This window comes from Ahaetulla prasina, chromosome 9 (assembly GCF_028640845.1).
Source record: "Ahaetulla prasina isolate Xishuangbanna chromosome 9, ASM2864084v1, whole genome shotgun sequence".
Classification (NCBI taxonomy): domain Eukaryota; kingdom Metazoa; phylum Chordata; class Lepidosauria; order Squamata; family Colubridae; genus Ahaetulla; species Ahaetulla prasina.
This window is the reverse complement of record NC_080547.1, coordinates 4154309-4177527: the sequence shown is the minus strand read 5'-3', so window position 1 is coordinate 4177527 and position 23219 is coordinate 4154309. Positions and strand designations below refer to the sequence as shown.

Here is a 23219-nt window from a genome sequence, read left to right as displayed (position 1 = left end):
GCGGTGGAGCTGAGCTGGGGCGACAGCTCATGTGCCCAGAGAGGGCTCTGTGTGTCACCTATGGCACGCATGTCATCGGTTTGCCATTGTGGCAAGAGGGCATCTGTTATTTCTTCTCCTTACTCGAATTTTGAAAGGATAATGTACATACATATCTTTATAATGATGTGGGGGGGGAAACCTATGAAATATGCTAATGTAGATTTGAACCCTTCTTCCTACGTCAAGCGGCTGACATCTTGGCTTCCCAAAATTACAATAGGTTTATATTCCAGGATGATGAACAGCCTCCAGCTGTTTCTCTGTGTTTTTTTCTGTGTTCTCAAAATAGGAGGAGGAAATATGATACCAGAAGCAATATTAAAAATGGATTAAGAGAGGAAGGGACCGGGATTACAGGAACTTGATGTCCTCCGTATGTTTTGAACAACTCCCGTCATTCCTCGCTATTTGCCATCCTGACTGGGGTTTATGGGAGTTGAAGTGCAAAACATCTGTAGTACATTAGGATACTTTTCTCTGCAACAGATTTTTTGGGGGGGAAACAAAGAGGAGAGTAGATGTCTGAATTGACAGACCCAGTTTAAACCGTAGTTAGGTGATCTGAGGTTACATTGGTTCATCTTTTAGGTGGCTCTAACTTCAGTGGGCTGCGTGGCTCAGTGTCTAAGACGCTGAGCTTGTCGATCGAAAGGTCCGCAGTTCAGCGGTTCGAATCCCTAGCAGTAATGGGGTGAGCTCCCGTTACTTGTCTGCCAACCTAGCAGTTTGAAAGCAGGTAAAAAATGCAAGTAGAAAAAATAGGGACCACCTTTGGTGGGAAGGTAACAGCGTTCCGTGCACCTTTGGCGCTGAGTCATGCTGGCCACAAGACCATGGAGACGTCTTTGGACAGCGCTGGCTCTTCGGCTTTGAAACGGAGATGAGCACCGCCCCCTAGAGTCAGGAATGACTAGCACATATGTGCGAGGGGAACCTTTACCTTTACCTAACTTCAATGAATAAGACTCCGATCCTAATCTTTAATGTACTTTTTGCTTCATAAGAATACTTTTGTTAATAGCTCACCTACGATTCCTTACTGCTATTTTTTTTCTTACTAGAAAAATAATCTATTAAGGAGGAAAACGTAGAATAAGTTACATAATTTAGCTTTTACAGGTTAACCTGGACTTACAAGCTATTCTGTTCAGAGTTACAACGGCACTGAAAGAAGTGACGGATGACCGTTTTTCACATTTATGACCTTTGTAGCATCCCCGGGGTCATGTGATCAAAATTCAGATGCTTGGCAACTGACTTGAACTTATGACGGTTGCAGCATGCCCGGGGTCATGGGATCCCCTTTTGCGATCTTCTGACAAGCAAAGTCGATGAGGAAGACAGATTCAACTTTGCAACCGCGTTACTAACTTAACAACCGCAGTGATTCGCTTAACAACTCCCTGGAAAGAAAGGTCGCAAAATGGAGAGAAAACTCACTTAACAACTGTTGTCACTTAGCAACAGAAGTGTGGAGCGGAATTGGGGTCGTAAGTAAAGGACTACCTGTATTCAGTGGTGGGATTCAAATAATCTAACAACCGGTTCTCTGCCCTAATGACCAGCTGGGTGGGCGTGGCCATGGTGGGCGTGGCCATGGTGGGCGTGGCCATGGTGGGCGTGGCCAGGGGTGTGTGACAGACAGCACTTGGCCTCCTCCATCCCACTGGGAACAAAAACAGGCCGTGGGGGGGAGGGGCACACCGCCTGCCATGTCCCATTTTTTTCCTAGTAGGCCTCCCTGCAGCCTCCTGGGAGTGAAAACCAGTCGTGGGGGGCGCCCTGCCCCCGCAAACCAGCCGAAACCGGCTGAATCCCATCGCTGCCTGTATTGTTTGGAATAATCTGGTTAGATGCATTTATAGCGTCCCCCTGAAGCCAAGAATTCCCAAGAGAAAGCATTCTTGGCAAAGAAGACCAACATTTTGTAAGGTGGTTTGGATCAGGGGTAGTCGACCTTTTTATACCTACTGCCCACTTTTGTATCTCTGTTAGTCTTAAAATTTTCTAACCACCCACCGGTTCCACAGTAATGCGCCATGTATCATTGTCTGCGCATGCCTCTCGCGCATCTCGTGGATTGGGGTTGGGGGGAAGGCGCCAGCTGCCAGCTCAGCTTGTCTGTTACAGCTGGGTGCTGTGGGGGGAGATGCGCGAGCTATTCTAGGACGAGGCTCTTTTGTTTGCGGTCGCACTATAGCGCCATTTAGTTTCACGTACATAACGTGAATGATACAAACAGTATATTTTCAGAAATTTAAATTGTCACGGGGAATTTTATGAAAACCTAATGAAAACGTTTTTAAATAATGCTATGAATTTTTTTAAAAAAAGTCAATTAAATTTAAAAAAAGGAAAGTGCTTCAGTATCGGACAAAACCCCTACCGCCCACCATGAAACCTGGAACGCCCACTAGTGGGCAGTAGGGACCAGCTTGATTACCACTGCTTTGGATGATTCCATTAAAAAAAGGGGCGGGGGGGAAACTAAACCAGCATCTACCTTTTCCCCTGGCGTGACCGATATCCTCCAGATACAATGCTTGTGTGCAGAATATCCATTGGGGAAGTCAGGTGAGGAGAAATTCCCTTGACTGTCTTGCAGTGTTTCTCCACAAGCTGCAGGAGAAAATTAAAAAAAAAAAAAAAGGAAACACAAAAATAAATATACGTAAATAGAGGACACTGCCTGAATTTCGGATCCTGGTCCGCCGCCCCCTCCAACAGCCGAATCAGAGGAGGAGGAGGCGTGGGAGTCAGGATCAGCATCAAGGCAACCTGAGAGCTCCGAGGGGGAAGCGGGAATGGAGCTGGCAGAGAGAGAAAGAGAGAGGCAGAGGCTGGGCTGTCCGTCAGCTCTCAGATGGAGAGTCAACGGCCCCCAGGTCTGGAGGTGGCTGATGAAGAGGAGGAGGAACAGCTGGGTCCAGTGCCTGATGCACAGAAGGCAGAGGAGAGGAGAGCAGTGGAAATCTATGGGCCGGTCCTTGGGACGGAAGAGCCACTGCTGCTAGCAAAGCCCGACCCTAGCTCTGGTGATAAAAGGCAGGGGGTGGAGATGAATAGATGTGGCAGATAACTATCCATCTCCCTGCCAGCCAGACTAGTTAGCCTGCAGTGAGAGAGAAACTTTTTGCCGGGGCTGATGGCGCTCCTAATAAAGACATCATTGCTTCAACTACAGAGGATTTGTCATGTTTGAGGAGCTGGGTCAGAACAGCCCCCCAAAACATATTCCTAAGGAGATCCAAGGGATTTTAATTTCAGGAACCAAACAAAGCTGGGTCTAGAGTTCAGACACTGCCAGATTGTTATGGGGGGAAAATAAACTTGTTCTTCTCAAGAGTACTACCTGTTCGTTGGGTGGTATAACTCAGTTAGAAAGCTGGATGTAAATTATGACCACGTGGACAAGGCTCTGTAACGAGGTTTGTACACAAATGCCCTTTCTCCAATTAAAAACCCTGCCAGAGTAACACAATTTCCACTAATACAGCCTTGCAAAAGGCATACTTTAGGTAAATAGTTCAGTTTTATAGATATCGATTTTGCAAGGCGTTTTCTCCTTCTCAGGGACAGGATCAACAAACTCCCCTCTTCCTCCCGTCCTTTTAGTTCCTGAGATTTGCCCAGGCATGGGTGACATACTTTAATTTCCATCCTACCTTTGCCATTGTGCACTGAGAAAGAAGAGCACGTATTTTCACAACACTGGTTCCTACATCATCCTACTTAAGATACCTGTGTAGAGGAGGGATTACAGAATCGCCCTATTCTTCCTCCAATGAACGGCATTCCGCTACTTCTTTCTTATCTCTTGTTTGGCTCCTGAAATCGGCTCCCATTGGAGATAAGCCCCCCTCCCTAATCCCCCCAAATCTGCAGCTTGTTCTGCAGCTGTGAAAGTAACCATGGAAACCAAGTGGATGCCATGTTGCCACAGTGACAAAAAGTCGGGACTCGAACACAGTCAGCGCCAATCTTACAAGACTTTTCATGTTCTCCTCTGTTGCTGCGTTCTTCCCTTTACAGCAAAACACTTGGGGGGGGGGGACCAGATTCTTCTGAGAAACAGACCCTCTCTCTCTCTCCATCTCCCACTTTTTTTCCAGACATGCCAGAGCACCAATCTTACCCAGGTCTTTAAGGTCGACGTTGGCGCCAATCAAAACTCCCATGCCTTGCAAACTACCATCTAGATATAGAAGTCAACTCCTTCTGCCTAAGGTAAAGGTAAAGGTTCCCCTCGCACATAGATGCTAGTCGTTCCTTACTCTACGGGGCAGTGCTCATCTCCGTTTCAAAGCCAAAGAGCCAGCGCTGTCTGAAGACGTCTCCGTGGTCATGTGGGTGGCATGACTCAACGCCAAAGGTGCACGGAACGCTCTTACCTTCCCACCAAAGGTGGTCCCTATTTTTTCTACTTGCATTTTTACGTGCTTTCGAAACTGCTAGGTTGGCAGAAGCTGGGACAAGTCACAGGAGCTCACCCTGTTACACGGCAGCACTAGGGATTCGAACCGCCGAACTGCCAACCTTTCGACCGATAAGCTCAGCCCCTAGCCCCTGAGCCACCTGAGCCCTTTCTTTCTGCCTATCACCTCATTATTAGGATCAAAATTTTATTAGTTTATCGAAGCATAAAATAGATTCGAAGGCATGATTCGAAGTTGATTTTGTGTGCATGTTCGACTTCGTGTTGATTTCTGGTTACAAAACGTACTAGAGAAGAGTCAGTGGGATTAAAGGAGGGGTAGACTTGGATCACTTGTGACAACTTAATAATTCTAAACCAGTGATGGCTAACCTTTTTGCCGCCGCGTGCCAAAAGCGTGGGGAATGGAGGGAGGGGGGTCGCGCATGTGTGTGCCCATGCCCATATTTTTTTTTTTAATTTGCATTTATATCCCGCCCTTCTCCGAAGACTCAGGGCGGCTTAAGCAATAGTCTTCATCCATTTGTATATTATATACAAAGTCAACTTATTGCCCCCAACAATCTGGGTCCTCATTTTACCTACCTTATAAAGGATGGAAGGCTGAGTCAACCTTGGGCCTGGTGGGACTTGAACCTGCAGTAATTGCAAGCAGCTGCTGTTAATAACAGACTGCAATATTGAGTCTGTTGAGCCACCAGAGGCCCATTCAATGTGCCCTGCCCTCCTGCGCATGCCTGTGTGAGCCCCCCCTGCTGTCCCCCCACTTTTGGCACGTGATGGCACGGTGGGCCCAGTAGGCCCGTTTTTTGTCCTCCCCAGGCTCCAGAGGCTTTCTAGGAGCTTGGGGAACGGGAAAACGACCTTCCTTACCTACCGGAGGCCCTTTGGAGACCAGAAATGGACCGTTTCCCAACTTCCAAGTTGGGAAGGCCCAAAAATCAGCTGGCTGGCACACGCAAACGAACGGGAGCTGACTAGGGCAATGCTCACGTGCCACAGATATGGCTTCACGTGCCACCTGTGGCCGGCGTGCCATCGGTTCGCCATCATGGCTCTAGACTGATAACTTTCTTAACTCTGCCTCTAGTTCTGCCTCTTCTCCTATAAATACATACTAGAGATGAAATTTGAACAATGTCTTGGGTCTCCTCTATGACTCCTTTTTTAAAAAAAGAGTTGATTAGAGCAGGTTGAATTCATTAATTGATCCTAATTGGAAAACTTGACTTTTAATCTTTAACCCAATCTGAGACAATTGTAGTTTTGTAAAGCCCTATTCTTTTAAAAAGGGACGTGGTGGCTCAGTGGCTAAGACGCTGAGCTTGTCGATCAAAAGGTCGGCAGTTCAGCTGTTCAAATCCCTAGTGCCACATAATGGGGTGAGCTCCCGTTACTTGTCCCAGCTTCTGCCAACCTAGCAGTTCGAAAGCAAGTACAAAATGCAAGTAGAAAAATAGGGACCACCTTTCATGGGAAGGGAACAGTGTTCCGTGCGCCTTTGGCATTTAGTCATGCCGGCCACATGACCACAGAGACGTCTTAGGACAGCGCTGGCTCTTCGGCTTTGAAACGGAGATGAGCACCGCCCTGTAGAGTAAGGAACGACTAGCACATATGTGCGAGAGGAACCTTTACCTTATTTTAAAAACTGTTCTAGACTACTTTATGATTTTCATTGAAATACTGTTATATGGACTTTTAATTGTGAAATCTGTTGATTTCTTAGGAAAACATGTTTCAGATTATATCTTGCTCTACGACTGATCCTTGGACAAGAAATTTCTTTATTATTGCCTTTGTAATTGAAAGGCACTTATGCCCAGGCCACTAGGGATTGTCTGGGAATTCAGGAGAATTTTATGTAAATTCTCACAACTGGGCTTGGGAAATGTCTAACAGAAACAAGTATTTGACTCACGCCTCTGACCACATTTCCATGACAAATGGCATATGGATTGGTTGTACATTCTTGGACCTTGAGCTAAGATGTGGAAGCATAAAACAATGGACTATGAGTTATTCATATCTCATGCTGACATGTCAAAACCAACCCACATTTTCTAGATCAAGGCCAAAGGGTCACACTCTCAGCAAAGATTCCCAAATATCAGATGGTCATTTATGTTGACTAGAGCATGGGTCTCCAATAGGGGTGGTATTCAGCAGGTCCTGACCGGTTCTGGAGAACTGGTAGCGGAAATTTTGAGTAGTTCGGAGAACCGGCAAATATCACCTCTGGCTCTCCACAGAGTGGGGTGGGAATGGAGTTTTTGCAATATCCTTCCCCTGGAGCAACAGAAATTTTACGCTCAACTTTGGTCATATGTTGAGGACCATCGGTAGTGCATTACACAAAGCCATCAATGATTTTAGAATAGAATAGAATAACAGAGTTGGAAGGGACCTTGGAGGTCTTCTAGTCCAACCCACTTCCCAGGCAGGAAACCCTACACCATTTCAGACAAATGGTTAGCCAACATCTTTTTAAAAAGCTTCCAGTGTTTAAAACTTCTGGAGGCAAGTTGTTCCACTTATTAATTGTTCTAACTGTTAGGAAATTTCTCCTTAGTTCTAAGTTGCTTCTCTCCTTGATTTGTTTACATCCGTTGCTTCTTGTTCTACCCTCAGGTGCTTTGGAGAATAGCTAGACTCCCTCTTCTTTGGGGCAGCCCCTGAGATATTGGAACACTGCTATCATGTCTCCTCTAGCCCTTCTTTTCATTAAACTAGACATACCCATTTCCTGCAACCATTCTTCATATGTTTTAGCCTCCAGTTCCTTAATCATCCTTATTGCTCTTCTCTGCACTCTTTCTAGAGTCTCCACATTTTTAATAGTCCCAACTCCAAACTAATTCCTTCTTTCATCCGCAGTTCTGTTTCTCCCTAATACTTTCCCTGCAAAGGTCCCATCTCCTTCCTTAATATTTCTCCCCTCTTCTTCGTACTGGCTCAATCACCCATCCCAAGAATTTCCTGCAGGAAACGGTTGCATTCCTTACTAGCAAAAACAACTCCTTTCTGTTTGTAAACGTCAGCCTTCTCCACGGAAACAGACACCCAGCAGGGGATGGATGCTGGAAACCTCCAAGCCAGATCAGGTCTTGGGAATCAAGCAGGAAGCAAGAGTTTCACACACTCCTCGGTCTTTGGCTCCCAATTCCCTTGCCTTCTGTTCCGACATCTGTTCGGCTTACAGAGCCAAAACTGGCGTGGATTGGACGGTCTCCAAAGACTTGGGTGACGGTCGGAGCCATCCATTCAGTTCCAAAGCCCTGCATTATGTCATGCTTGTATCCATTCGAAAAGGGAGAGGTAAGATTGGAGCCCGGAGTAAAACCCTGGGGGGGGATTTTGAGATGCAGCAGAAGGATGGAAACATTCTGGGTTTAGCTAGTTACTCACAGGCTGACATCAGTGATCCAAAGGAAACAAACCTTCTACCATGGTAACTCTCCAAAGAGCAGATAGGACACTGTAGCGTACAAGTCAATGGTTTAGTCCAGGAGGTCAGCAACCCCGTGGCTCTGGAGCCGCATGTGGCTCTTTCATCCCTCTGCTGCGGCTCTGTGTCGCCGATCGGCTCCACAATCGATAGGGCTTTCGGTTAGGACAGGTACAGGAAAAAGGATGCTAGGAGGAGACTCTATGATGGAGGGAACCAGACTTCCTGTGGGCTCCAGAACTGAATAGAGGAGGGGCGGCTTCCGGTTAGGACCTTTGTGGCTCTTTAAGGTTGCCGACTCTTGGTTTAGTCTAAGGAAGACAGGGCTGTGGGGAGACTTCTATGGACTCTCAGGAGTGGGCACGATGGCTCAGTGGTTAAAGATTCTGAGCTTTTGTCTACTGGAAAGCTAACAGCCCTGGTTCAAAACCCAAGCACCATCTAAACACGGTTTCATTGAGGACTGCATCAGGGTTTGACTTTGGCAGGGCCAGGAAACCGGCAACTACCATCTCTGGCTGGCCCCAAAGTGGAGTAGGAATGGAGAGTTTGCAATATCCTTCCCCCCAGGAGTGAGGAGGGAATGTGGATTTTTGCAGTATCCTTCCCCCAGGAGTGGGATGGGAATGGGGATTTTGCAATATCCTTCCCCCAGGAGTGGGGTGGGAATGGGGATTTTGCAATATCCTTCCCCCAGGAGTGGGGTGGGAATGGGGATTTTGCAGTATCCTTCCCCTGCCACACCCACCAAGCCACCTCACCCCACCAAGCCACGCGCACACAACCTGTAGTAAAAGAATTTGAATTCCACCACTGTCCCAATCCAAAGACTCTGTATAACCACTTAATTTCCACCACTCTCCCAATTCCATCACTCTCCCAATCCAAAGACTCTGTATAACCACTTAATTTCCCTTTCGCTAGCTTATTTTCCGAAGAAAAATAAAATAGAGGAGGACTGGTGAGATCTCTAGCAAAGAAAACTTAAAATTAGTTCAACCGAAACTTAAAATTAAAAAAATAGAAGCTTCACCCAGAAGCACTTTTAGATTCCTCTCTTATAAGATGCAACAAAACAATACTTACCAGGGCATTTGTAGAGTTTGCGCGCCTGGGCAATATCGCCTTTGCTTAGCCGCGTTCTCTGTCCAATGGAAGGCTGCATCCCGTTCACATTATATTTGGGAAGAATGGTGTCTAGGAAAATCCCCCTGAAAAGACACAATGGAGAATATTCTCAGCTTTTGCGCTGCCTTGCACAGACACAACTAAAAATCTTGGTTCATAAAATAACTGGTGACTGGGAGTCAGCCATCTGGAGAAAAAAAAAAGATCCTTTATTTTGCAAAAGAGAAAGTAACGGTGATGAAGTCTATCATAAACTTAGGCTTACTTTTTTTTTTTTACTTAATAATCCCTTTTTCCAGTGAACAGATATCTTTTTGAACTGGTGTGAGTTTAGACTGGAAAATTATTCCATTATAGCAATGCTTCGCTTTCAGAGAAAGCCCATATTTCAATCAATGAAATCAGTCAATCAATTGATTGCAGAAAATATGACTTCTGTAACAGAGTTGTTAATGCTTGGAACACACTACCTGACTCTATGGTCTCTTCTCAAACTCCCAAAAGCTTCCACCAAAAATTGTCTACTATTGACCTCACCCCATTTCTAAGAGGACTATAAGGGGCGTGCATAAGTGCACAAAAGTGCCCACCGTTCCTGTCCTATTTGTTTCCTTTCAATATATGTGCTTGTATATAATGTTGTGAAAAAATAAATAAATAAATAAATAAATGTGAAGGTTTTGATATCATTCCTTTAGTCCAGGGGTCTCCAACCTTGGCAACTTTAAGACTTGTGGAATTTAAGACTTGTTGCTGGCTGAGGAATTCTGGGAGTTGAAGTCCACAAGTCTTAAAAGTTGCCAAGTTGCTGGCTGAGGAATTCTGGGAGTTGAAGTCCACTAGTCTTCAACTCCCAGAAGAGGGACAGTAATTTGGTAAGCCCAGAAATATTAGTAGATCCTTAACTTAGAGATTATAGAGCACGGAGTTCTCCAATTGTGTTATTACCGTAGCAGGGCATCAAATATTCTATACCGCTGTGATTGCTACTTTTCCATAGATGGTGATGGGAGCTGAAATGGAAACTAACAGAAAATATGGCCGGTGGGCTCATCATTAGCTATTTCTGTCGTGGATCCATTCCAAGTTGGTTGCATCTGAACGCTGTGGGCATCCCTCACTTAGGTCTTGATTCCTCTTCTTGGCCACATCATGGTCACTCATGCCTTCTCCCAAGTTTCCATGTAATTCTTAAACCGGTTGCCCTTATGAACTATTCCAACTTGGCTGCAAGAACACAGGTAAAAGGTAAAGGTAAAGGTTCCCCTCGCACATACGTGCTAGTCGTTCCCGACTCTAGGGGGCAGTGCTCATCTCCGTTTCAAAGCCGAAGAGCCAGCGCTGTCCGAAGATGTCATGTGGCTGGCATGACTCAACGCCAAGGGCGCACGGAACGCTGTTACCTTCCCACCAAAGGTGGTCCCTATTTTTTCTACTTGCATTTTTACGTGCTTTCGAAACTGCTAGGTTGGCAGAAGCAGGGACAAGTAACAGGAACTCACTCCGTTACACGCCATGACTAGGGATTCGAACCGCCGAACTGCCGACCTTTCGATCGACAAGCTCAGCTGTCTTAGCCCCTGAGCCACCACGTCCCTTTAAGAACATAGGATGAGTTACTAAAAACAGACATGGATGCCCTTGTAATTAGAAAGGCACAAGGGCCTAAATCCAGGAACCTCACCACAGGAAAGGAATTGCCCACGCAAAACCTTGCAAGCCTGAACAGTTTAAGCTCTTGCAGTGGTTCTAAAGTAGTTCCAGAGACATCTGACATCACAGGACTAGCTGGTTTAATCCACGAATATCTGGTTATACACAAGTTGACTTGAAATCGGAACAATTTTTCTTTCCCTGTCAACCTGTAGCGTATGGATGGACTATTTCCTATGGATGGAAACTCTTATCTACTTTGCTTTTTTGGAGTCAAGGAGACTACTAACCTTCAGTTCCGGTGGTGAAATCTAGATTTCTTTCCTACCGGTTCTGTGGGCATGGCTTGGTGGGCTAATCTTCTCATTATTCCTATCACCCATCTCCTTCCACTTATGACTCTATGACTGTAACTTTGTTGCTTGTATCTTTACAATTTATATTGATATTGATTGTTTCCTGACTGCTTATTTGTACCCTATGACTATCATTAAGTGTTGTACCTCATCTTGATGAATGTATCTTTTCTTTTATGTACTCCGAGAGCATATGAACCAAGACAAATCCCTTGTGTGTCTAATCACACTTGGCCAATAAAAAATTCTATTCTATTCTATTCTATTCTATTCTATTCCTATCATTAAGTGTTGTACCTTATGATTCTTGATGAACGTATCTTTTCTTTTATGTACACTGAGAGCATATGCACCAAGACAAATCCCTTGTGTGTCTAATCACACTTGGCCAATAAAAAATTCTATTCTATTCTATTCTATTCTATTCTATTCTATTCTATTCTATTCTATTCTATTCTATTCTATTCTATTCCTATCATTAAGTGTTGTACCTTATGATTCTTGATGAACGTATCTTTTCTTTTATGTACTCCGAGAGCATATGCACCAAGACAAATCCCTTGTATGTCCAACCACACTTGGCCAATAAAAAATTCTATTCTATTCTATTCTATTCTATTCTATTCTATTCCTATCATTAAGTGTTGTACCTTATGATTCTTGATGAACGTATCTTTTCTTTTATGTACACTGAGAGCATATGCACCAAGACAAATCCCTTGTGTGTCCAATCACACTTGGCCAATAAAAAATTCTATTCTATTCTATTCTATTGGTGGCCACGTTTTTGTTGAAGTTATTGTAACACTTATATTTCTACATTGACTTTATTTTATTCTTATTGGTCATTGAAATTAATGGAACTTTTGTATTTTTTGAATTGTTCTGCGGCCAGCTGGCCACCGCAAGTTGTCCAGTGGCAACTTGGCTGCAGAGAGTTGGCCGTGGTGACTTGTCCCATTCCATCTTTTGTCATAGTCCCTATCTTGCAAACCTAAAGATCCGCAGTTGTTTTTCTCAACTTTCTCCACAAAAACTGCATACGCTCTGCATATCCTGAAAAAAAAAAAAATTCAACTTCTATCCTCAAAATGCCACTATAGGGCACTGCACATTAGAACAGCTAGACACAAGGACAGTCCCCCCGCCCCCCATGCCATCACTCTGCTAAACTACTAATTTCCACAACACTGTCAAACTGTTTACTAAGCCTGTATTACTATTCTTCTTCTCATCTTTCCTATTACCTATTTCCTTTTCTACTTATGGCTATAACTTTCTTGCTTGTATCTTTACGATTTTTATTGTTTTATTTAGTTTCCTGGTATGATTTATGTTGATTGCTTATTTATTATCCTATGACTATCACTAAGTGTTGTATCTCATGATTCATGATGAATGTATTTTTATGATGACTATGTTCATGATTAATCACTTATATCTTTTATGTACACTGAGACCTTCTGCACTGGAGACAAATTCCTTGTGTGTCCAATCACACTTGGCCAATAAAGAATTCCTTCCTTCCTCTTCCTTCTCTTCCTTCCTTCCTCTTCCTTCTCTCTCTTCTCTTCTCTTCTCCTCTCCTCTCCTCTCCTCTCCTCTCCTCTCCTCTCCTCTCCTCTCCTCTCCTCTCCTCTCCCCTCCCCTCTCCTCTCCTCTCCGAATTATATAATTTTGCTACATTTGCAGGTGAGATTTTTATCCATCTTCTTGATTGTGGCAACACTGACACGGTCTGTTTCTTTACAACAGCTCAGACAGTGGGAGACTCAGCAATCAGTATCAGGCTGATGTGGTTCTTCTGCAAAGGTCAAACTAGAACAAGGGTCCTCAAACTATGGCCCGTGGTCTGGATACGGCCCACCGAAGCCATTAATCTGGCCCTTGTGGGACCATGAGGATGCCCTGCCAACATCACCTCACCTACTTGCTGGCCCCCACCCACCTTCTGGAGGCCGTGTCCAAAAACGAGACGTATGGAGGCCTCAGGAGGCCAAAAATGGGCCCATTTCTGGTACCGGAGTGGTACTGTTACCTTCTCAGCCTCCAGAGAGAGAAAGGGAGGGAGGAGGGGAGAGAGACACACACACACACACACAGGAGGGGAGGGAGGGACACATACACAAACATACACAAGTTCCTCATGCATACCCCAAGGCAGCCACATCCCTTCACTAACTTGCTTTCCACCCCCAGGAGCATAACAAATTGAAGTTTAATTTGTCTGTATTGTTTAATGGACCGCTAAATTGGCCACACCCACCCAGTCACATAACCACCTAGCCATGCCCACCCAGTCGGTCCAGTCCCCCCAACAGTCTGAGGGACTGTGAGTTAGCTCATTGTTTAAAAAGTTTGAGGACTCCTAAACTAGAAAGTTAGAGGTTTGTGAGAAATCCCGTATTTTCTACGGTGTGAAGCAATCCATTTAGAAAGTTGTGACAATTTTCTCCTGGAGCTAAGACAGCACAGAAGTCATCTCAAGAAATTTACCTGAGTATAAAGAAGAATTTGAATCACAACAGGGATAGCTCAGGCAGTAGAGAAGCCTGTTATTAGAACACAGAGCCTGCAATTACTGCAGGTTTCTCAAGAAATTTACTTGAGTATAAAGAAGAATTTGAATCACAACAGAAGCCATTAGCGGTGGGAAAAACTAACAAGCTGCTAGTATCAACCTTTGTGGTTGAGAACAATTAGGAACAAAAGGAAATATGTGATAATAGCAGTAATTTCCTTCATGTGTCTTTACTGAAGCACTTAATAGATGCCTGAACCTTTTCTGAAATGTCTCCTAATATAGACCTGCAGGAAATATGACCCCAGGTAAAGCTGGGACTAGAGATTTGCAGATTCTTTCTCTAAGCAGCCAGGAACAAAAAAAATTGGATCAGCTGGTCTAGACCAGGGGTCAGCAACCTTAAGCACACAAAGGCCCTAACTGGAAGCCCCCTGTTCAATTCTGGAGCCAACTGGAAGTCCGGTTCCCCCACCATAGAGTCTCCTCCTAGCTCAGTATCCTTTTTCCTCTACCTATCTTAAATGAAAGCCCTATCAATCGTGGAGCCGACCGATGACAGGGAGCCGCAGCAGAGGGATGAAAGAGCCACATGCGGCTCCAGAGCCCCCAGGTTGCTGACTCCTGGTCTAGGCCAAAGAGTCAAAGTTTAAAGATTTTCTTTGCAGAAACAGCAGGGGAAGGTTTAGGCTGTAGTTTCATGGAGCTTTAAATTGTGAAAATTAATGCAGGGAAATGCATAAAAAAACCCAATCTTTAAGACAGAAATAGTGTTGCAATTAGCATTAATATAAAAGAATCCTCATTGATCATGTTATGTAGGAGAGTAGGGAGTGACATGAAATGGGAGAAGAACAAGACCAAAAATGGACACTTCATGCCAGACTGGCCTGGATAGAAATTAGGAAGAAAAAGGAAGCTTAGAAGAAATAGGGTGAGGTGAGGTGAGATAGGATAGGATAGGATAGAAAATATGGAACGGAACAGAACAGAACAGAACAGAAAATATGGAATGGAATGGGATAGAATAGGATAGGATAGGATAAGATAGGATAGGATAGGATGAAGTAAGGTAAGAGGATAGGATAGGATAGGATAGGATAGGATGAAGTAAGGTAAGAGGATAGGATAGGATAGGATAGGATAGGATAGGATAGGATAGGATAGGATAGGATAGGATAAGATAAGATAAGATGAGATAAGGTCAGATAACATTTGTTGTCACTTTTTTCTGTGAACATACAGGCACTTTTAAAAAAATGAAATTCAGGATAAGCTAACATTTACAATTAAGGAAAACAAAGAAACTGAATATTTTTTGACCTGGGACTTATATTATCAATGGTTAGCTGACAAAAACAGGAGCTAGAAACGGGGAAACATATGGAGGGATTAGTGATATGAGGAAGATACGTTAAATTGGTTAAACTTTATGAATATCATTATTAATAATATAATTGATATTAATACAATGAATATTGTTGTAGTGGGGAGGGAATGGAGATTTTGCAATATCCTTCCCCTGGAGCAGGGTGGGAATGGAGATTTTGCAATATCCTTCCCCTGGAGTGGGGTGGGAATGGAGATTTTACAATATCCTTCCCCTGGAGTGGGATGGGAATGGAGATTTTGCAATATCCTTCCCCTGCCATGCCCACCAAGCCACACCCACCAAGCTACACCACGCAATAACCGGTAGTAAAAAAAAATTGGATTTCACCACTGGACAACCATGACCTGGATGACTGCGAATCTCTAGACAATAGTATCTTTGTTGTCCAGTGTTCCAATTTATAGTGGAAAGAAGACGAAAGATTATTTAGGACAGGGGTCTCCAACCATGGCAACTTTATATTTGTGGACTTCAAGTCCCAGAATTCCTCAGCCAGCATGCGCATGCTGGCTGAAGCATTCTGGGAGTTGAAGTCCACAAGTCATAAAGTTGCCAAGGTTGGAGACCCCTGATTTAGGCTGTATTCTCTGGTGCCTACAGTTGTCATCCTTCTGTGTGAATGATTTTCAGGATTTTTTCCCCCCCTGGCCTGGTATACTTATTGTTACACTTTCCTCTATTTGGCAAAGAATCTAAACTAGCAGCTGAAACAGATCAGTTGAAGCACTGGAATTCCCGAAAGGTAGAAAGAAAAGCCTAAGGAAGGGAGGTTATCCTCAACACCACCCAAAATGCTGTGTGTCATTCTGGATAAAACATATTTTTCTTCTTCTTCCTGCTCTTCTCTAAATAAACCATCTAGCATAGAGGTCTCCAACCTTGGTCCCTTGAAGACTTGTGGACTTCAACTCCCAGAGTTCCTCAGCCAGCTTTGCTGGCTGAGGGACTCTGGGAGTTGAAGTCCACAAGTCTTCAAGGGACCAAGGTTGGAGACCCCTGATCTAGCAAACACAACAATAGCATCTTAGAGAGGTAATATCATCAGTATACAGAAACAGGCAGGAAAGCTTCCGGTAAAACTTGGAAATCCGAGCCATGAAACGTGTCTGTTTGCAAAACTGACAGCTGGGCTTCTAATTTCCTAAGCAAGTTTTTAAAAAACAAAAACAAAAACTACCAGGCTTGTTCTTGGAAGATGCTCCTGAAACTGGTGGGGTTGAGTAACGCTCTTCAGAGAAACAACTGGAAGATCTGGGAACATAAAGAGACACTAGGTTCCCCAAACAATGCAACTTGCGGTTGACTCAACTGACAAAAATGAATTTGTGATGATGGAAATGGGAAGAAAGACAGAGAAAGGGAGGGAAGGAGGGAGGGAGGGAGGCAATAAATCACTCCGTGTTATGATTGCAAATCTCCACATCCATTTTGAATCCTCAACTGAAGAGGTTCCAAAGCTCGGGACGTAGAGGGAGAGAGAAGAGAATTTTGAGGGAAGCATTGGTGGACCTAAGATGGTGGACCCACAGAAAGCAGATCCAACAGATATGGTGAATGGTTTGGCTTCTCAGAATTCCTTTCAGGAGCAAGTAAGATGGCCCACAAGTGCTCCATACCAGGGGTCTCCAACCTTAGTAACTTTAAGGTTTGTGGACTTCAACTCCCAGAGTTCCAGTTCCTCAGCCAGCAAAGTTGCTTAAAGTTACTAAGTTACTTAAAGTTTAAGTTACAAAGTTACTTAAAGTTACTAAGCTTGGAGACCCCTGCTCCATACAGTACTCCTCATGAGGAAATCATTAGATAGCCATCTCTGGATAGCAGACCTCTGGGAACCTCATCTCAATAAGATTCAATTAAGTGTCCTCAAATGGACAGTGAGTTGGTTTCAGCGGTGGGCTTCAGATATTGTTACCACTGGTTCGTCTCAGGCACACACGCTCTCTTCACATTTGCACACTTCTGCGCATGTACCTTGCTCGCGTGCATGCTTTCCGTGCATGCTCTCAGTCTAGAAAACGTGGCTAAATAGGACGGTTTAGCGCTGCGGGGTAGGTAGGTAAGCCACCTGTGATCTCCGCTACTGATTCGGGCAAACCGGTCCGAACCAGCTAAATTCCACCTTTGATTGGCTTACTTCCTCTCTTAAACACTTCAGGGAATTGCTTGTTAATGGGTTTTTGGATGTTAACTACTTTAGAAGGTAAGTTTTATTATACCATATGAGCAGAGGTGGCTTTCAGCAGGTTCTGAGCAGTTCTGGAGAACCGGTAGCGGAAATTTTGAGTAGTTCAGAGAACCGGTAGTAAAAATTCTGATTGGCCCCGCCCCCAATCTATTCTTTGCCTCCCGAGTCCCAGTTGATCAGGAGGAAATGAGGATTTTGCAGCATCCTTCCCCTGGAGTGAGGTGGGAATGGAGATTTTACAGAATCCTTCCCTGCCACGCCCACCAAGCCATGCCACACCACCAAGCCACGCCCACAGAACTGGTAGTAAAAAAAAATTGAAACCCACCACTGCATATGAGTTTCTTTCTAGCTTAATGAAAGACGTTTCGTGCAAGTTTAAGAAGACTTTTTAAAGAGTTGGAATAAATAGCAAAAGCGTGACTAGAATGTTAATTTTGGAAAGTTATAAGCAGATTAAGGGGGCCAGGTGGACTTTAAATACGTTTTTGTTTTAAATTCATTACAAGAATATTGTCTTTGGGTACTGTCTTTGTAAATATAAAGATTCTGAATTAGCTGTAGGGAAATCTTCCAACTATGGAAGAAATGCAAACAAAATGCAACTGCTTTTTTGAAAAAGCACATTTCTGTACGTATGTTGCGATACTAAATGATACCAGAGTAGCTCAAAAAGGACCACACAAAAATGCATAACATCAGGATTTCACAAACGAAGTCCAGAGGTTATGGAATATATTGGCAAAAGATTTTCCTGTAATGATTGGATCCATAACAATGGAACTCTCAAAGCAGAGGGCAGTATTACTTCATTTCACACCATTTCATCTCAACTACATATATATTATGGCAGTGTTTACAGGGTTCCTAAGATTTGGAATAAAGCTTGAATTAATCCTAAATTACCAGGAGCTGCTGAATAGTCTTCAGAAGAGATTATACAACAACAACAGCAGGAACAGTTGGTGCCCGAAGGTCATTCATTGCAGTAATGAAACTTTGTCTCCCAACCTAGATTCCTGAAAACCAACTGCTAAAATTCAAGTCAGAAAAAGATTCTGAATGGAAAGGCACTAAAGACCTTGGAGTTTTCATATCAAACGACCTAAGTGCCAAAGGCCACTGCCACTACATCGCCAAAAAGGCTTTAAGAGTTGTAAACTTAATCTTGCGTAGCTTCTTCTCCAGAAAGATTACACTACTAACCAGAGCATACAAAACATTTGCTAGACCAATTTTTGAATACAGCTCTCCTGTCTGGAACCCACACCTCATTTCAGACATTAATACAATTGAGCGTGTCCAGAAATATTTTACAAGAAGTGTTCTCCACTCCTCTGATCACGACAAAATACCTTATGCCACCAGACTTGAAATCCTGGGCTTAGAAAATTTAGAACTCCGCCGCCTTCGACATGACCTGAGTTTAACTCATAGAATCATCCGCTACAATGTCCTTCCTGTCGAAGACTACTTCAGCTTCAGTTGCAACAATATATGAGCACACAGTAGACTCAAACTTAAAGTGAACCGCTCCGATCTTGACTGTAGAAAATATGACTTCAGTAACAGAGTTGTTAATACCTGGAATGCACTACCTGACTCTGTGGTCTCTTCCCAAAATCCCCAAAGCTTTAACCAAAGACTATCTACTGTTGACCTCACCCCATTCCTAAGAGGTCTGTAAGGGGCGTGCATAAGAGCACCAGCGTGCCTACCGTTCCTGTCCTAATGTTCCCTTTGGTTGTATCCAATTCATATGGTTATTTCATGCTTATATATACTGTTGTTTTGACAAAATAAAAAAAGAAAGAAAGAAATGACCTCCTTCTGATAACTGGGTCACAAATTCCTAAACAAGATTCACATTGTAAAGTACACTCCCCCTGGTACTTAGAGAAGATAACTTTAATTAGACACACCAACTATCTTAGGTAGCTCACCGGTGTTCCTAATTCATAGTCTGGAGCAGCGGTGTCAAAAATCAAGGCCTGGGGTTGAGATCTGGCCAGCGGGGTGGCTTAGATCTGGCCAGTGGTGGGATTCAATTTTTTTTTACTACCGGTTCTGTGGGCTTGGCTTGTTGGGCGTGGTGTGGCTTGGTGGGTATGGCTTAGTAGGCATGGCGGGGGGAAAGATACTGTAAAATCTCCATTTCCTCCCGATCAGCTAGAAGTCAGGAGGCAGAGAATAGATGGGGCGGTGCCAGTCAGAGGTGGTATTTACCCGTTCTCCGAACTACTCAAAATTTCACCACCGGTTCTCCAGAACCTGCTGAATACCACCTCTGGATCTGGCCCAAGGGGCTGCCCTGGAAACAGCAAAGGACCGGCCTGTGGTGCCTTTGTCAGCAAAAACGTGGCCTTCCTGAGCTCTATTTTTGCTGGCAGAGGGTTGCAGGAGGCCGTTCCAGCCGAAAACGGAGCTCGGGAGCCTGATTTTGCTGGCAGAGTGCTCGGGCCACAGGCACCCCTGACATGAGTGATATCAAACTGGCCACACCCACTCTGTCCTCCCCCCCACCCCCCGATGTCAAACACAATCCTGATTGAAATCAAGTTTGACATCCCTGGTCGGGATTTTCTGGGAGTTGGTACATCAAACGGAGCAAAACACCATGGCTAAATTGTGTCATTAATTTGTGCAACAGCGGTTGTAGGCCAAGATGCTGAAGGCAAGATAGTTCTCCAGGAAAAGAGTTAACAGAGTTGATAAACAGAGCTTCCTCATACAAGGGGAAGCTTTGGCACAAAAAATATCGACCTAGAACAGTCTGTGTTAATTCTTCTGAGGATACACCCAGAGGCATGTCCTCGCTCTCCAGGATAACACAGACAACACCAGCCCAAACCTGCTGAGATGCAGAAAATTGCTGAGCAAGAATGAACATTGAGTGAGCCACACCTTCCCAGCCTGTAGCCATTAATGCTCACTCATATGTAACGTTACTTGCAAATCCAGCCTCCTCCCAGAACAAAGTTGAGCAGCCATGAAAAGGAAAGGCGAACCCAGAGACAAGAGGCCTAGGAAGCAACAGTGTAGCTTGAAAACAAGCAAAGGTTTGATGTGATATATGGTGGTCTAATGCAGGGGTCTCCAACCTTGGCCATTTTCAGACTTGTGGACTTCAAGTCCCAGAATTCCTGAGTCCCAGCAAAGCTGGCTGAGGAACTCTGGGAGTTGAAGTCCACAAGTCTGAAAGTGGCCAAGGTTGGAGACCCCTGGTCTAATGGAAGCAAGATCAGTTTGAGAACCTGCACTCAATCTGTTCACTTTCTTCTTTGAGTTGGTTTATTTATTGATAGGATTACCAGCTTGGAGACAATGACAGGTAAAGGTAAAGGTTCCCCTTGCACATATGTGCTAGCCGTTCCCGACTCTAGGGGGCGGTGCTCATCTCCATTTCAAAGCTGAAGAGCCGGCGCTGTCCAAAGATGTCTCCGTGGTCATGTGGCCGGCATGACTCAATGCCAAAGGGGCCTGAAACGCTGTTACCTTCCCAACAAAGGTGGCCCTTCTTTTTCTACTTACATTTTTTACGTACTTTCGAACCGCTAGGTTGGCAGAAGATGGGACGAGTAACGGGAGCTCACCCCGTTACACGGTGCTAGGGATTCGAACCGCTGAACTGCTGACCTTTCGATCGACAAGCTCAGCATCTTAACCACTGAGCCACTGCGTTCCTGGAGACAATGATAGCTTGGGCTAAAAAAACTTTGGATATGCAATAGAGCTGGATAAATGGCCGAAATTGTGGGATAGAAATGTTAAATGAACTATGTCAGCTGCATTTAAAGAAGGCTGAGCCAGGAGCATGTGCATGCGCAGGGAGACCCTCCTCAAGCGAGCATCAAAGCTCAGGAAAGGAGGGAGAAGAAAGGATAGGAGGAGAAGAAGGAGGAGAAGATAGAGGGTTAGAAAGGATGGTAGTGAGAAGTGGGAAAGAGGAGGGGAAGTAGGAAAGTGAGGAGAAGGATGGTGGGGAAAGTCGAAGAAGGATGAGAAGGGTAGAAAGGATTAAGGGAGGGAGTGGCGGTCGAGTAGCCCGGATTGAGCATAATTTGAGTATAGGATCGATTGTTGTATAAGTGATTGTATTGTACACTGGTCAAATTGTGGGAATTATTATGGGGAAAAAAAAAAGCTCAGGAAAGGCATGCACGGAGTGGGTAGTGGCTCACTTATGGAGGGTCTCTCCATGCATGTGCACGCTCCCGGCTCAGCCTCAGCTGTCCTGGGCATCCTGAGAGGAGGAGGCGGAAGAGGGTCACCGGAGAGTGCAGGAGCGAAGCTGCCCAGTACCTGCCTTCGTGCCACATTTGCACATAAGACAGCCTTTGCTTCCTGCCACTTCAGGCTGGAATCTCCCTGTGCGTGCGAACACTCCCGGCTCAGCCACAGCCAGCCAAGGAGTTACACTCCCAGCTCAGCCACAGCCAGCCAGGGGGTTACAAGAGGAGGTGGGGAGGAAAGTGCAGGAGTGAAGCTGCCCTGGACCTGCCTTCACGCCACATTTACGCGTAAGGCAGCCTTCGCTTTGTGCTGCTTCCAGGCTGGAGTCCCAAAAAAGAAATAAGAGGGGTGGAGCGAACCAGTGATGGGACAGGGAGCCACGGCAAACAGCCCAAAGAGCTACTTGTGGCTCTGGAGCTGTGGCTTGCCGACCCCTGGTGTAGGGTCTCCTGCTTGGGCAGTGGGTTGGACTAGATGACTTACAATTTCCCTACCAACTCTGTGAATCTGTATCTTTAACTCACGGCCTCTGCATTCAGAATATAAAAAGGTTTATGTTTTGCAAAGAGTGGAAGGGTTTGAGCTCAGACAGGGAGAAGACCAGCAGATGGAAAGCAACAGGCTGACACAAAACTATAGGTTTTATTAGGTTCTCAAGGAAAGGGTTAACATTGCACATATAAAATCACTGACATTCAAGCTCTGGAGATTATTTTCTGGAGAACAATCCTCTATTGAGTCTATTGGGGAGGGAAAGGGCTACCACAGCAGGAAATGCCAGATATGTTTATGATCCTTCCTTTCCACTGGGATTCTATATATAATCTCTCTGCTCATTTATCAAATTTCGTTCTGTGGAATTAGGTAATTTGGCTGAAAAGCTGCGAACTTCATTTGGTTCGGGGTGGGAAATAGTTGACTTGGGCGGTCAGGGGAGAGACGATCCTTTCCATTTATTTTATTTACTTTTTTTACTCTACTGTTACCAGCAGAAAAAAAAAGGGGGCTAAGAGGAAGAACATGGAACGTCTTAAAGCAGCGGTCCCCAACTTATCTGGCTTTGCGGACCGGCGGGGAGAGAGGGATGGTTCCGCAGTAGAAGCGGGCATGCGTGCCCACCGCTCACATACTCCTAATGCAAATGGAGCCATGCGCGCATTCATGTGCTCGCCTATCACTTCTGCAACCCAGTTCCAAACAAGCCACAGCCCTTATTCAGCCGGTTTCAACCAGTTTGCCCAAACCGGTAGCGGAAAACACAGGTGGGTCCACCCCGGCTCTATGCCATCCTATTTAGGCACGTGTACAAACCAGGCAGCCGTGTGCACAAAGCGAGCGTGCACGAGGGGCGAACCAGCAGTAACAAAGTGTGAAACCCACTGCTGGCTGTGTCGCGAGGGTTGGGGACCCCTGTCTGAAAGTGTCGATATCTAGAAAAGCCATAGTTGCGTTCTCACTTGCGATGCAGAAGGCGATGGTTCGCTTTTATTTTGTTCTTGAGCAAGACGAGTTATAGAAGGTTGCTCTTTGGTTTATTACAAGCAAGGAAATGAGGCCAACATGGATGTTTTCTCCTAGTTTGGTGGACATTGGTTTAAATTCTGCTGGTATTTATTTCAAGGGGATGGCTGTGTTCATCTTGAGCCATCATCCAACGTATTTTTCCCTCTGAAAAAGTATATTCAAGTTGCCATCACAAAATGATCCTCCAGCACAAAGGTCTCCAACCTTGGCAACTTCAAGGCTTGTGGACTTCAACTCCCAGAGCAAAGCTGGCTGAGGAACTCTGGGAGCTGAAGTCCACAGGTCTAAAAGTTGCCAAGGT

At 44.9% G+C, this 23219-nt stretch overlaps 1 protein-coding gene across 2 annotated transcripts in view; it reads right to left on the bottom strand.

Annotated features, from left to right (window-relative positions):
- BMP1 (bone morphogenetic protein 1) overlaps positions 1-23219 on the bottom strand; it is a 191155-nt gene that overhangs the window by 44332 nt on the left and 123604 nt on the right. For both annotated transcript variants that reach the window (XM_058194382.1, XM_058194381.1), the window contains exons 7-8: positions 9012-9136; positions 2546-2661 (exon numbers count right to left, since the gene is read on the bottom strand). In XM_058194382.1, coding sequence (XP_058050365.1) covers positions 2546-2661; positions 9012-9136 — 241 coding nt within the window. The remainder of the gene's footprint in view (positions 1-2545; positions 2662-9011; positions 9137-23219) is intronic.